Source organism: Sminthopsis crassicaudata, chromosome 3 (genome assembly GCF_048593235.1).
Source record: "Sminthopsis crassicaudata isolate SCR6 chromosome 3, ASM4859323v1, whole genome shotgun sequence".
In the NCBI taxonomy this organism is placed as follows: domain Eukaryota; kingdom Metazoa; phylum Chordata; class Mammalia; order Dasyuromorphia; family Dasyuridae; genus Sminthopsis; species Sminthopsis crassicaudata.
The window spans coordinates 526,851,122-526,866,024 of NC_133619.1; the positions used below are offsets into that span (position 1 = coordinate 526,851,122).

Sequence of the window (14,903 nt, forward strand, 5' to 3'; positions counted from 1 at the left end):
TTGTTTCTATGGAGATAAATAAAGAACATTAAAAATAGCATTGTAGTTTGAGAAAAGATGAAATTTGAGATTATAAATGAGAAAAGATATTTAAGAAAGACCATGGAGAATAATATGATCAAATTAGGTGATTGTAATGACTATCCCTGTGCCAAGATATTGGGGGGAAAAAAAAAAGACCTTAGACTTTGGTGGGGGAGGGGGAGAAGAGCATTCTTCATATAAGTGCAGTGTTTTGCTGTAACAACTGTGGTCTAAATATAGGCCACATGAGCAATAAGATGGATTTGACTAGAAAATATTGAAGTTTATTCTGATTATAATCTGCCTGTAGGTTTTCCAAGAGCCAATTTTGACATGGAAGTACTCCATTAGAAAAATACTGTGTAAATTAGAATTTGGTTAAAGGAACAACTTCAGGAAAGAACAACTGAATAATAAGTACCAAACTGAGAAAGTATGACAAACTACAAAGGATAGCTGTGGTGTAATGAAAAAACATTGAACTGTGAGAAGTAGAAGAATCAAGGTTAAAACCTCACTTTTCCAGTTATTAACTTCCCTTACATTTCAACTTTCTTCTCCACTCACAAGTTACTACTATCTTAGTTCAGACGCTCCTCACCCCTGGAGGTGAGAGTATTATAATAAAAACTATTCCATCTCTTGAGTTCTCTTCCCTCCTGTCCAGGTATAGAGCCTAATTTAGTGTAATGGATCAGTAAGAAGCTGAAAATTTTTAAAAAATCAACAGGTTTATTTAAAACATTTTAATATTCTGAGTAAAAGAAATTGTGAAGACCATGTTAGCATCTGGATACCTTAGAATCAGCCAGTGTCAGGATAAGCAAAAGCCATTGGCCTTTATTCTTGGTCTTTAGAGGTAGAAGTGAAGTGATCCTGTGTGTCCACAGGATCTCCACAATCTCACCTCTTCTTCTTGCCAAAGTGACTGGCTAGTCTCATTCCACCCCCAAACCCTCCCAGTTCTCTGTATACACCAAATGATTAGGCCAGCACAGTATAGTGGGAAGGGCCATTTTCCTGTTATATACTTGGAGTATTGTCCAATCGGTAATTAGCCTTAAGTGCTCAATTGTCTGAACTCAGTGCATTAACTCAAGAGTTTCAGTCCTTTACAAGAAATTTCCAGAGGATAGGAACAACCATCAAGAGATAGCAAATAAATTTTTTAGCAAGAAGGTTTCCTTTTGTTTCAAGAACTCTTTTCAGAATTACTTTAAAAAATATTTTTATGCTTTTCTTTTTCAAAATGGGTGTCTTGAGTGTAAATCCTACCACTGACACATATTGGCTTGCTGACTCTGAGCAAATCACTTAGCAACTAGGTGCTCTTGGACTGTTCTCAGCTAATAAATTGAATAAAATGTGAATTGGTGGAGGAAATTCCTCTGCAGATACTTATGCTAATGAAATCACAGATCCATGCAAAATAAATATAAAACCTTTATGTGTTGCTTGTTCAACTAAAGTATTATCTTAAGGCCAGACAACTCTTTGATTTGTGTGATTACTATTAGCTGCATGGGAGCATAGTAATTAGAATTGGAGAGGAACTTTAGAGCTTGTCATAATCACCATTTTCTTATTCTTTTTTTTTTTTCCCCTCCTAAGGCAATTGGGGTTAAGTGACTTGCCTAGGGTTATGCAGCTAAGGAAGTATTAAGTGTTGGAGGTTAGATTTGAACTCAGGTCTTAGGAAGATCTAAATTCAAATCCAGCCTTAGTCACTAGTTAGAGGCAAGTGACTTAACCTTTCTGCTTTGACTTCCTCGTTTGTAAAATAATACTATTAATACATGCTTCCATGAGTTGTCATGAAGATAAATTGAAATAATATTTATATTTGTAAATTCATAAAGTGCTTTGTAAGAAACTTTTTTTCCCCCCCTGAAGCTGGGGTTAAGTGACTTGCCCAGGGACACACAGCTAGGAAGTGTTAAGTGTCTGAGACTAGATTTGAACTCGGGTCCTCCTGAATTCAGGGCTGGTGCTCTATCCACTGCGCCACCTAGCCGCCCCTCAAACTTTTAAAATAGGGGACCAGTTCGCTGTCCCTCAGACTGTTGGAAGGCCAGACTATAGTAAACAAAAACTCACACTCTGTCTCCGCCCTTCAGCCCATTTGCCATAACCCAGTGGCAGCTTCTGTCCCAAGGGGTCGTAGTTTGAGAACCCCTGCCCTAGGTACTAAGTGACAGAGTTAAGATTTTGAAATCATGTCCTTTCAGTCTTACGTTTAATACTATTTTACTATATCATGCTCTCTTTCAGTTTCTAGAATTCTAGAATAATAAAAAGAGCATTGTGGTAGCTTGTAAATAATCCACATGGAAAATAAAACAGCAATATTTCACTTACATGATTTCTGATTTTCATGAGGCAAGGGTAGAGATGAAGACAAATTGTAATAGAACTGAGCCTTTATCATGAGTTCAGGATCTGAAATCCAGAGGGATAGTAGAGGTTCTTGTTTGAGGATACCTTATGAAATTTCATCAGCGGAAAATTAAAATCAATTTAAGACAAGAGTTTTTGGTTTCAAAGGTATCATAACCTAGTTTGGTAGATGAATGTCCATGATTATAAAAACTAGTAAATTATGTGGAATAAACAGTATTAAAAGTTCAGGGACAAGTGAAGTAAATGAAGGCTCAATAAGAATAAAGCCACCTTAAATTTGCAAAATACAGTAATTGTTTTATGTTTCATAATGCTTTGTTAATGATCCTTATGAGACAGTTTCTCTTTGTTATATTAGGAAGCTGAGGCTCAGAAAAGTTACAGGAGTTCAGCAAGATCAGAATGTTGTTTTAGTATGACACAGATCTGATTCCTAAAGGAAGTAGAATATTAAATTAGTTTTGACAGATGGTCAAGATTTGTATATGACTAAGAGTAAGACTGAAGGAGAATATTTTAATTAATAAACATTTGTTAAGGGGGAATGAAACCGAGAGGGGGGGAAAGAGACAAAAACAGCCCTAGGCTTCAAAAAATTCATTCTTCATTCTGGAGTGGATCTACAGATTCTTTAAGTTGGTATTTTGTATTCTGTATTCAAAAATGGGGGCAGTTTTTTTGAGTTATGATGTTGAGATTTTTTGACTTTCTATTCTGAGGGGAAGCTTAACAATTCTTAAATTTTCTCTATACCAGTCCTGAAAATCCATACTTTGGTTTGCTTTTTTGTTTTTGTTTTTGTTTTGTTTTGCTTTGTTTCTTTGTTTTTTTCCCTTCATGTTGTTGCTTCCCTTCCCAGATTGTCTTTCACTGCTGTGTATTCCCAATCCATTATTCTCTTTTTGTTTGTTTTGGAGGGGCGGGTGGTGAATTTTTCCATCCTAGATGGTTTTTCCATTCTGCCAGTCATTTTTGTAGTGAAAGTCATAAATTGTGCTTTTACAATTTTTCTTTTTCTTTTATACCATTCAGAAACATCCTGATGTGTGATTCTATGCTTTTTTGAAAATTTACAGGATATCCTTTGCTTTATTGGGTATTCATTATTTTTCTTTTGTCTTGCAGCATTTATTCATAGATGTCTGGGCTTGTTTAGATGATCCAGAGGCCATATTCCTTTCTACTATTAATATCTTCCCTTTTGATTTATCTGCTTCTGCTCAAGACCTTTAACCACATTTTCTTTTTTCCTGAAATCTTTGGTAATTTCAGTATTTTATTTTTTATATCCTGCTCTTGCCTATTTTCTGAGACCTTGCCCTTTTGAAAGCAAGATTCCTGAAGGGCTACTCTGTAAAACTGTCTGACCCTTCTTCTAGGATGGCCTAGTCCATATATTGACTTCTGGAGGTAGAAGCGGCCCCAGTTAGATATCACTTCTATTTGTTTCAGGGTTCTGGGAGTCTTAAACTTTGGAGGGTTTTGAAATTGCTTTATCTTTCCTACATAATTCTTATTTTGGAGAAGTTTGAGAGCTTCTCAGGATTAAAGAAAGTATCTGGTTCCCCATCAGGAGCTTACATTCCATTGAGGTGTGTAACGTATAAATCAGAAGTTGAAAAATGGAAAATAGTTGGAAGATAAACTTAAAGGAATGGCACTAGTAATTCTGGGGACCCAGAAAAAGGTACTTGGTGCTTGTTTTCTATCTTAAAAGAAGTCAGCAATTCTAAGAGTCTGAGCTTGAAAGGGAAAACATTTATATTAAAAGCATGAGAAAAAGCCAGTGTGAAGTCAAAAAGTCAAGAGAAGAAAGTGTTAGATATCCAGTAAGTTTGCTAGAATGACTGAACTATAGAATCTATGTGGAGATCTGCAGACTGGTGGGAAATGATCAGGTTGTAAAAGAGTTTTAAATGCCAAACAGGGAAATGGAAGGTGGTGACAATCATATATACACTTTAGGAAAATCTTTTTTTTTTTTTTTTTTTTTTTTTTTTTTTTTTTTTTTTTTTTCAGCTAACTGAAGGATTGATTAGTTGAAGAAGAAACTTGGGACAAAAAAATTAATTAGAAGACTAATGTAGTAGTCCAAGTGAGAAATAATAAGGGTCTGAATTAGGGTATTGGAAAGATGGGAATATATATATATATATATATATATATATATATATATATATATATATATATATATATATATACACACACAATAGATGGTATAGAGAAATTATGATTTGACAATTGATTGACTATATGTGGTGAGCAATTGAGAGGAACCAAGGATGACATGGAGGAGGGTGTAAATCATGATGACTGGGAATAGATGCTTTTAGTGTTACAGATAACAAAATCTAGGCTCTTAGAGGTTATGATTCATCATAGTATCAGGAACAGTATTTGAGCATTTCTTTGAGTTTTTCTGAACTTCTTTGCTTTGTTGTAATGAACTAGTGGAAGAAAAACAATGCCGAACCTGTATAAATAAATGCTAGTTGTGTTGTATCAATTAATCATAGAAGTGCTAGGGCTACGTGTAGTAGTATTATCCTTTCTAAAATTGGCACAATGGAGATAAGAGAGCATTTTCACTTTACCTGTCAGTATGAATCTGATCATAATTTTTTTCATGGAAGAAATTAAGGCCTTACAGTTGGGGAATTGGATTAGAAATTTTTGTTTTATAAATCCATTAATCTTTCAATGGTATATTCAGTCTAAAAGTTGTAGACTTTTAAGTAACTCATTGTTAACAAGAAGAACCAGTCATTTATTTCCTTTGTTTAAGTTGAAAATAACTTTGGAAAACAGAACATTCCCAAATAACTTCCATTTAACTAACTGTTAATTTCCTAGTTTTATCTGAAGTGTACAGGTAAGTGTTGTGGTTGGCAGTGCATTGTATTTGGAGTTGAAAGAACTGGTTTTGAGTCATCTAGACTCCAGATCCGGTATTTGCGAACAGTAGTGTAGAAAGTAGGAGTTACCAGATAAAACTTTTTTTTTTTTTTTTTTTTTTTAAAGAAATTACTATCATTTATCCTCTCCTTCCAAATAAGACAAATTATGGTGTTTATACATAAATATTTTAACTAGAAATTCACTAACTGTGTTAATTTAATATTAGAAATTTAGGAAGTATATGTAGTTTGGTAAGCTAAGGAAAGAATTAGGATTCAGGAGTTGTGAATCTATGTACTATTTAATCTTTTTTAAAAAAGCATATAGGGCAACTAGGTAGCGCAGTGGATAGAGCTCCTTTGAAGAGAGGAGGACCCGAGTTCAAATGTGGCCTCACACTTAATACTTTCTAGCTGTGTGACCTGGGCAAGTCACCAATTGCCTCACCCCTCCCTCCAATATATATATATATATATATATGGATAGGAATGTGTGTTACTTTTTGGTTGTAAAAATTATTAATGTAGAAGGTGGGAGGAGGACAGAGTAAATTATCACTTTGACAAATCTTGGAAACATATATGAATATAAATTCATAGTGTTTGAATTATTTTAGATATGTGAATTTATATACGCTTTCATAGAATTTTCTTCTTACTAGAGTGTTGGAACAGCACAAACTGACAAAAGAACAGTGGGAAGAAAGAATACAGAACTGGCATGAAGAACACAGAGGGATGTTAAGGTACTTCAATTTTGAAAATTTGTTTTCCCTAATTTAAAGTACTTAAATTTTGTGAAATTTGTCATTGCATTAGATTTTCAGAAAGTATAATTAAGTATAGCATTATATTTTACAACAAAGGAAATTTTGGATTTTTATTTTGGTACTCTGTGTTGAATTTGCCATGAGTAAATCTGTTATAATTTAGCATTATCTCAACAGGGAAGATTCAATGATGGAATATCTGAAGATTGCACAAGATCTGGAAATGTATGGTGTCAACTATTTTGAAATAAAGAATAAAAAAGGAACTGAATTATGGCTAGGTGTTGATGCTTTGGGTCTGAACATTTATGAGCATGATGACAAGTAAGTAAATTGTATGCTAAACTAATGCTTATCGTAAGTTGTGATGGGTTTCTTTTTCATTTGTTAAAGCTATCTGCTTTAATTCGATTAAACTTTAGTTGATGAGTCACTAAATTTTCATTACATTTCTACTATGTTTGTCCCTTATGTTTTAGATTCAACTTTATAGAGTATTTATAAAACATGATCAATTTACTGTGAGCATTTCTTAAGTTCATTCATCATTGTTACTTTGGGGTAGAGTTGAATATAGTACACGCCCAGTAAATGTTTTTTTAATTTAATTTAATTAATTTGAGTAAATCACTTAAAGTTCTTTTCTCATCTATGTGAGGATAGTAGAATAGATTGAGAATTAAACTTAGAATAAAAAAGAGGTGTTTTCATTTTGTTACCCTTTTATTAAGTATCTTTCCTTAGTACGATTAAAGAGCCATTAGTCATTGCCAGGCCAAGGTTTATCTTAACCTTGGTAGCTCTTTAGGATATCAAATCAGTCAGGGTTTCTTTAGGGGACCTTCTGTAGTAGAGAATAAAGGTCTGTTAGTCATCTACTGTAAGTTCCTCATTTTACGTAAGAGAAAATGGGGATAGAAAGATAGATTTACACAAGATCACAAATGGAATACCTTAGACTAGAAGCTAAGTTTTAATTTTAATTCCTGTGTTTTGTTTTTAAATACACACACATATATAATATTAAAATTTATTTATGTCTTTTCTTTTTTTATATCTGATGTTATATATAATGTTTTACACCCAGAGTTCCTCTGAACTGGATGGAGGACAAGTTTGACTATTATAATAATTAAAGTCATGAAGCCCAGAATTTAAGTTTTACCTCTTGAGACATACTAACTTTCTGGTCTTCTACAAGTTACTTAACTTTTTGATATTTTAGGATAACCTTTTTGTGTATCATGACCTGTTTTGCCAATTTGGTAAAGTCCCTTCTCAGAATAATGCTTTTAAATGACTAAAATATAATAACATTGGATTACAAAGGAAATAAAGAAGTTAATTTTTTCCCCACCCAAGTTCATGAAATCTTAACAGATCCTATGGATGTTGGTCAATTCAAGTTAAGATTATTTACTCTTCAGAAAGTGCCAACCTGCATTGATAAGAGGGATTTTCCTTTTCTGAGAGCTTTTTATACTATTGAGATTATAGGTCTAGTCTGTATCCCTACCTTTTTAACAGAAGGTATTGAAAACATTACCAGTTTAGAACAAAGAACAGTGAATTAGGAGGTAGAAGACCTGAGTTCTATTTATGGCTTTGCTAATTATTAGTTGTGTGATCATGGGTATGTCATTTAACTTGAGAACATCAATTTCCTCATCCAAAGAATGGAAGATAATGCCTTATTCTTTTCCTATTCCTAGAATTTCTGCAAGGGTCAAATGAGATGTTTGTGAAAATATTTTAAAATCTCTAAAATGTTTGTGATTAACTATAAAGTAATACTCTATGGAAATCTGCTTTCTTTAACATTTTTATTAATGTTTAATTTTGAATTATCCATTAGATGGCATTATATTACTTAAATTTAGGAAAGAATATCTGTTTAAAATTACTTTCTTAAGTATACTATAAAATGCACAAGATCTTTAATTATCACATATCCAGTTACACCAATAGAATTATGACATCTAGGTGGCTTAGTGGTAGAATATTGGGTCAGGAATTAGGAAGACCTGAGATCAAATTTGGCCTCATATGCTTACTAGCTGTGTGAACTTGGGCAAGTCACTTAATCTCTGTTTGCCCTAATCCATTGGAGAAGGAAATGGCAAACCCACTCCAGTATCTTTGCCAAGAAAATCCTATGGACTATATGGTCCACAGGATCATAAAGAGTCAGATATGACTGAAAGACAACAATTAATAGAATCTTAACAAAAGTCTATTATTATGGGGGAAAAAAACTGGATTGTGTGACTTCTAAGTCACAGTGTCAGTCATCTTTTAAAGATCATAGCAAACTACTGGGCTTATATCCCAAAGAAATACTAAAGAGCGGAAAGAGACATATATGTGCCAAAATGTTTGTGGCAGCTCTTTTTGTAGTAGCTAGAAACTGGAAGATGAATGGATGTCCATCAGTTGGAGAATGGTTGGGTAAATTATGGTATATGAAGGTTATGGAATATTATTGCTCTGTAAGAAATGACCAGCAGGAGGAATACAGAGAGGCTTGGAGAGACTTGACATCAACTGATGCTGAGTGAAATGAGCAGAACCAGAAGATCACTGTACACTTCAACAACAATACTGTATGAGGATGTATTCTGATGGAAGTGGAAATCTTCAACATAAAGAAAAACCAACTCACTTCCAGTTGATCAATGATGGACAGAGGTAGCTACACTCAGAGAAGAAACACTGGGAAGTGAATGTAAATTGTTAGCACTAATATCTGTCTGCCCAGGTTGCATGTACCTTCAGAATCTAAAGTTTATTGTGCAACAAGAAAATGATATTCACACACATGTATTGTATCTAGACTATATTGTAACACATGTAAAATGTATGGGATTGCCTGTCATCGGGGGGAGGGAATAGAGGGAGGGGGGATAATTTGGAAAAATGAATACAAGGGATAATATTATAAAAATATATATATAATAAAAAATTATTAATAAAGATCATAGCAAACAAGAAAGATGTCAAAGGTTTAGAGAACAACAGATGTCATTTTCAAAAAAGGATAAGTGTTGTTTGACAACTATATAATGAGCTTGATTTCCATTCCTGGTCAAATTCTTGAATGTATTATTAAATGTTGAAACTATCTTCATGAAGTAGTGATTATAAAAAGCCCAGTATATACAACAGGTCACACCAGACTGAACTTATTTTTTTGACAGTTGTTTCTTGTCACTTGATAACAGGTTTTAGCCAATCAGAGCTTGTTATTTTAGTCTTTGGTTCATAGATTCATTAGAGTCACTACTATTAATGTGGATTGCATTTTTTCAAGATTTCACAAAATCAGGCTTTCAACTGTGAATGTAGTAGGCTTCACAATGGATATTATATGGCAGCACAGTGTCTAGTCTAGGTTTTATCTCTATTAGTAGGAATAGATTGTGGTTGATATTTACATTCTCTTTCCAAGTTACATTTTTGAAGTATTTAAATGATTAAGGTTTTTAAAAATAAGGGGTTGAATGCAAGTTGAGTAAAGCCTAGATGAAAGGAGGAGATCGGGGAAGAAAGCAAGTTTACTGCATCTTCTCTAATGTCAATAAGCTTCACATAAAATCACATAAAGGCAATAGAATTTCAACTGTCCTTGAAAAAAGTAAGATTTCAGTAAGGAGAGTTAAAGAAGGTGTTTTTTCTAGACAGAAGAGTAGTATAAAGTTTGGCATGGTTCAGAGTGTCATAATTTTGAAAAATAGTATTCTACCTTGGGTGCGTATGTGAGAGATTAGACTGGAAAAGCAATCTGATGGCAGACTTTATTTAATAGGCAGTCAGTCAACATTTATTCAACATCTAATATGTGTCAAGCATGGTGCTAAGCACTAAGAAATCAAAAAAGGCTAAAGACAAGTCCCTGTCTCTATTATTAGAGAGAATATGTGAATAAGTGAGTATAAATGTGCTACATAAATAACCAACAAAGGGAAGTCACTAGAATTAAGAGTGATTGGGAAAAGCTCCCAATAGAAAGTTTGGCTTTAGCTGGGACTTCAAGAAAGCCAGCAGTTAGAAATGAAGAAGAGCATTCCATGCATGAAGAATAGCCAGTGAAAATACTGGGAGTTCGGAGATAAATTGTTATGTTTAGCGAATAACAATAAGAGCAATGTCACTGAGTTGAAGGAGAGTGTAGGGAGAGCTGTAAGCATAAGACTGAAAGGGAAGGAGGGGCACACTAGATTTTGAAGATCTTCATCAAATATGATTCTATATTTAATCCTGGAGATAATAAGGATACAAGAGTATGTTGATGAAGATGGGAGTGGGGAATGTGATGTTATCACACCCTCAGTTGCACCTGGGCTTTAGGAAATTCCTTTTGGCAGCTTAGGGGAGAATGAACTGGAAAGGGCTGAAATTTGTGGGCCAATCAGCAACATTTTCCAAAGTCTAGGAACAAAGTGATGAGGGCCTGTACCAGTGTTAAAGCAGAAATGAGAAGGGGGATATATATATATATATATATATAATGAGATGTTGCCAATTTCTTGGCAAAGTGACGGTATCTTTGTTAGTAATAGAGAAATTTGGAAGGGAGGAGGGTTGTTACTCACTTTTGTTTATGTTGAATTTAAATTATCTTGTCCAATAGGCAATTGGATATATGAATTTTGGGGTCAGCAGAAAGATTAGGGCTGGACCTTAGGATCTTGAGAATAATTAGAATAGAGATGATTATTGAATTCATGAAAGCTGTTAGTATTACTTTGTGAAGTAGTATATGAGGACAAGTAGTAAAAAAGTTTCTGAGCTGAAGAGTGATATTATGCATGTGCTTCAAGAGAATTAATGAAAGAATTAAGAGGGAGTCAAAATGGGAATTCAGTTGATTGTTTTAATAATTCAATTCTTTATTTATGCATTTTGTTGTCTTCATTTCCATATATATCCCTGTCTTCTTCTCTACCACAGAGAGCTATTACTTATAATAGTGAATATTAAAAGAAACTAATTAGTCCATCAACTGAGTTCAATAGTGTATGCAGTGTTTTTCTTCACCATTGAATGGAAGGAAGTGAATTTTTTTGGGACTGCATGTGACTACATGGTTTTTGTTTGTTTTTGTTCTTGGCTTATAATGTCATTTAATGTCTTTTCATTTTTTGTTCTTTCCATTGAAATTGTCACTTTGTTTTTATATCTGTTTGCCTTTCTTTGCATCTTATATTGCTCTGTACTCTTCATAATTATCATTTTTGGTAGTCCAGCAAAATTGTTATATTTATGTACCAAAATTTGTTTGGCTATTTTCTAATCAATAGTGTGTATGTGTATAAATTTTAGTTTTTTGCAACTATAGAAATCATTTATACAAACATTAAAATTCAAGATATGTGAATAGTATGTTAACATGTATTTGTGCCACTTAAGATGCTCTAAAAATCTGGAGCTATATTTATACATTCAGGCTGTAAGAAACAGTGCACCTATAATGTTAGAAAGAACACTTCATATGGGATCAAGTTTGAATTCCTTTTCTACTACTTATAACCTTTGATAGCTTGACTAAGTCAATTGATCTCTGAGATTACTCCCCATTCTTAAACATGAAGAAATTTAATGATACTTGTACTATCTTATTTAGTGGCCTAGTGTAAGCATGAAAATACTATAATGTATGTAAAGTATTATAAACTTTATTGTGCCATATATTTGTTATGGTTTTTTTATGCCCCCTTGTTTAAAAGTCTACTTTTCATTTTAAAGGTTGACTCCTAAAATTGGTTTTCCTTGGAGTGAAATCAGAAATATTTCATTTAATGACAAAAAATTTGTCATAAAGCCGATTGACAAAAAGGCACCTGTAAGTAGAAATTTTATCCTTATTTATTTATTTTTTTTAAGCATTTCAATTTAACATAATGGTTTGTGCCTACTATGTGTAAGGTACTAGGGGAGTAAGAGTGTGTGTAAAAATAGACAAAAATGTAGCACAGCTAGCTCTTAAGGAGCTTCCATTCTACTTTGAGGATACATTATGTACATAAATGAAGAAATAGACAGTATAACCAAAGTAATACAAAATTCATAATGGAGAGAGCACCATCCCTAGATCCATCAACAAAGGGCTTAGTGGAAGAAATGGCATTTCTATGAATATAGAGAGTCTATAAATCGAGGGAAAGGAATAGAATGTACATTTTAGACTTAAGGGACTACCTGTGCAAGGGAGAATTTGAGGGACCATCTCTGGATGTGAAAGTGAATACAGTGTGTATATACAGATGTGTATACAGTGAATATTTTAGAGGCCATTTGTATTTGGAACAGAGATCAAATGAAGGGGAATAATATGAAATAAGCTTGGAAAGGTAGAAGGTAGCTACATTGTCTACTATGTGCTTCAGAGAATCGTTCTAGGTATGAGATATATGGACAGCAAGGTTAGTCATCAATTATTGGCAGCTGTAGGGATCAGGAAAAGGTAAGACGATCTAAAATATGAAGTAAATTGGGGATTCTGAAAAGCAAATGATTCTGAAAAACAGACACAAGATAAGGCCAGTGTAAAGGACAGGAGCCACCAGGAAGGTTATGTGTAAGAAATGGCAAGATGGCCAGTTTAACAGAGTGCTTAAAGAGGAGAATATATAATAAAGCTAGAGAGGTTAATGAGAGTCAGAGTATAAAGAACCTAAAATGTTAAACAGAAGAGTGTGGTCAAATCTTTGTTTTAGTCATATCATTTTGGCAGCTATGAAAAAAAAAGTGAATTGAAAAATGGAAGGAGACTGTTGCAATAATCCAGATTAAAGGTGATGAAAATCTGAATTATGGTTGAAGCTTTGTTAATGCATAGATGTGAAGGATATTAAAGGAAAATAAATGAAACTTGGAAATTGATAATGGATATAGAAGATGGTAAGAGAGAGGGAAGGGAGAGAAGTCAAAGAGGATTCCAAAATTGCAGAAATATGTGGTGCCCTCCAAAATGATATTAAAGAGATGAAATTTTCATTTACCAAACTGGCATTAGAAAGTATTCTATTTCTATTGTTTAATATTCTCAGTTGTGAAATGTGTGCCTTTTTATGTTTTGAAGAGGCATATTTATATAGATCTAAATTTAAATCGAATAATTTTGTTGGAATAAAATAAAAGTTGTATAAAGAAACAGTAATATTTGGATAATGATTGATCATAAATCAATTAACTGAAATTCAGTTTAAAATTGGTTTTGTATTATCCAGGTATTGGTCATTCATAGTATTTTTCATGATAATTTACTGGAATTGTAAGTTATGGACTTTTTTGGGGGGGTATTAATGTAACTTGAAAACTTGAATTTTTAATATTTACAAGCTGGACTTTTTTTTTAAGTGGTAGCATCTATTCTGCTAATGAAGTAGAGTTATCAGCTGAACATTCTTAGAGATAAATATCCGTAGAAAGAAGCAAGAATTTAATATTCTTTGACATTCTGAATATGCATTATATATTTCTATGAATAAGTAATAGTTGAGAATTTACATTGCTGGAAAAAATCAAAACAATTGGGATGTGGAAGAATTGAGTATCTCAGGTAGAATGATCAAATATTGAGAGTTACTTTTAGAAAAGTAAAGGGGAAAAAACAAATGGGACCCAATAAGTGGCTCTGGAACATTTAGGAAGAATCATTTACTATGTGGTATCTACTATGGTTCCTATGAAATTTCAGCTACTTTTCAAGTTAACTGTTACGTGACTATTGAGTTCTCATACTAATGTGTTGGCATTTAGTACAAGTTATTGGTGATGGACTAACCATTCCAAGGAAATTGTTAATTTAATTAACAATTAAATTATTAATTTAAAATATTTTATGTTTAGGATTTTGTTTTTTATGCGCCTCGCCTGAGGATTAATAAACGAATTTTGGCTTTGTGCATGGGAAACCACGAGCTCTACATGCGAAGAAGAAAGCCTGATACAATTGAAGTGCAGCAGATGAAGGCTCAGGCTAGAGAGGAGAAACATCAGAAGCAACTGGAAAGGTATGAGATTTTTTGATTTTTAATTAATAAGACTAAGAGTTATCTTAAATTTTAGACAAATTTAATTTCTTTGCAGTACTCCTGCAAATTTAAATTTTATAGAACTTTTCATTGTCTTTGTTACTGAAAAAGTTATATAGATATTTGAGTATTCCAGAATTACCACCGTTGGGTGGATCTCCTTTTAAGATAAAGGTTTGATTATAATAATAAAGGTTGAAGTCTCGATGTCACTGAATTGTTTCCCCTCTGCCCTCTTGTGCAGTCCTTCCTATTTTATTTTTGAATATCTTTTTGGAAGCATATTCAGTGACAATGAGATTGCATTACTTTATACTTTTTAATTACTTAAATAGCCTTTCCAAATTATAGAAGATTTATTGCAATACCAAATATTTCTTATTTGCATAAGGAAAGACATCAATTAATTCTGACAGCTAACAGTTGCTTTTGATGAAGAAAAATGATGAACTAATACTTATACCATGTACTAGTTGATTTTAAGTCGCCCATCTTTCACCCAGAATAAGGTCAAAGACCATTTGGAATATAGTTTTGATAGCAAAGAGAGGGCAGTGGTTGATTTTTTTTTTTTTTTTTTTACTTTTTACTTTTCTAATACACGTTTACCCTTACAAACATACTTCTCTCCATAATCCTCATTATATCAGCTGCTATACTATGAATCCATTTCATGGACTTTCCTTGACATATGTGCTATACAGGTATCTACTTTGTTATAGTATATACATTAGACATAATAGAATCTCAGAATCAAAAGCAAATCAGAGGCTATC

General features: G+C 33.0%; 1 protein-coding gene across 2 annotated transcripts in view; it reads left to right on the forward strand.

Annotated features, from left to right (window-relative positions):
* RDX (radixin) overlaps positions 1–14,903 on the forward strand; it is a 121,739-nt gene that overhangs the window by 54,727 nt on the left and 52,109 nt on the right. For both annotated transcript variants that reach the window (XM_074304314.1, XM_074304315.1), the window contains exons 6-9: positions 5,984–6,067; positions 6,269–6,415; positions 11,837–11,933; positions 13,943–14,106. In XM_074304314.1, coding sequence (XP_074160415.1) covers positions 5,984–6,067; positions 6,269–6,415; positions 11,837–11,933; positions 13,943–14,106 — 492 coding nt within the window. The remainder of the gene's footprint in view (positions 1–5,983; positions 6,068–6,268; positions 6,416–11,836; positions 11,934–13,942; positions 14,107–14,903) is intronic.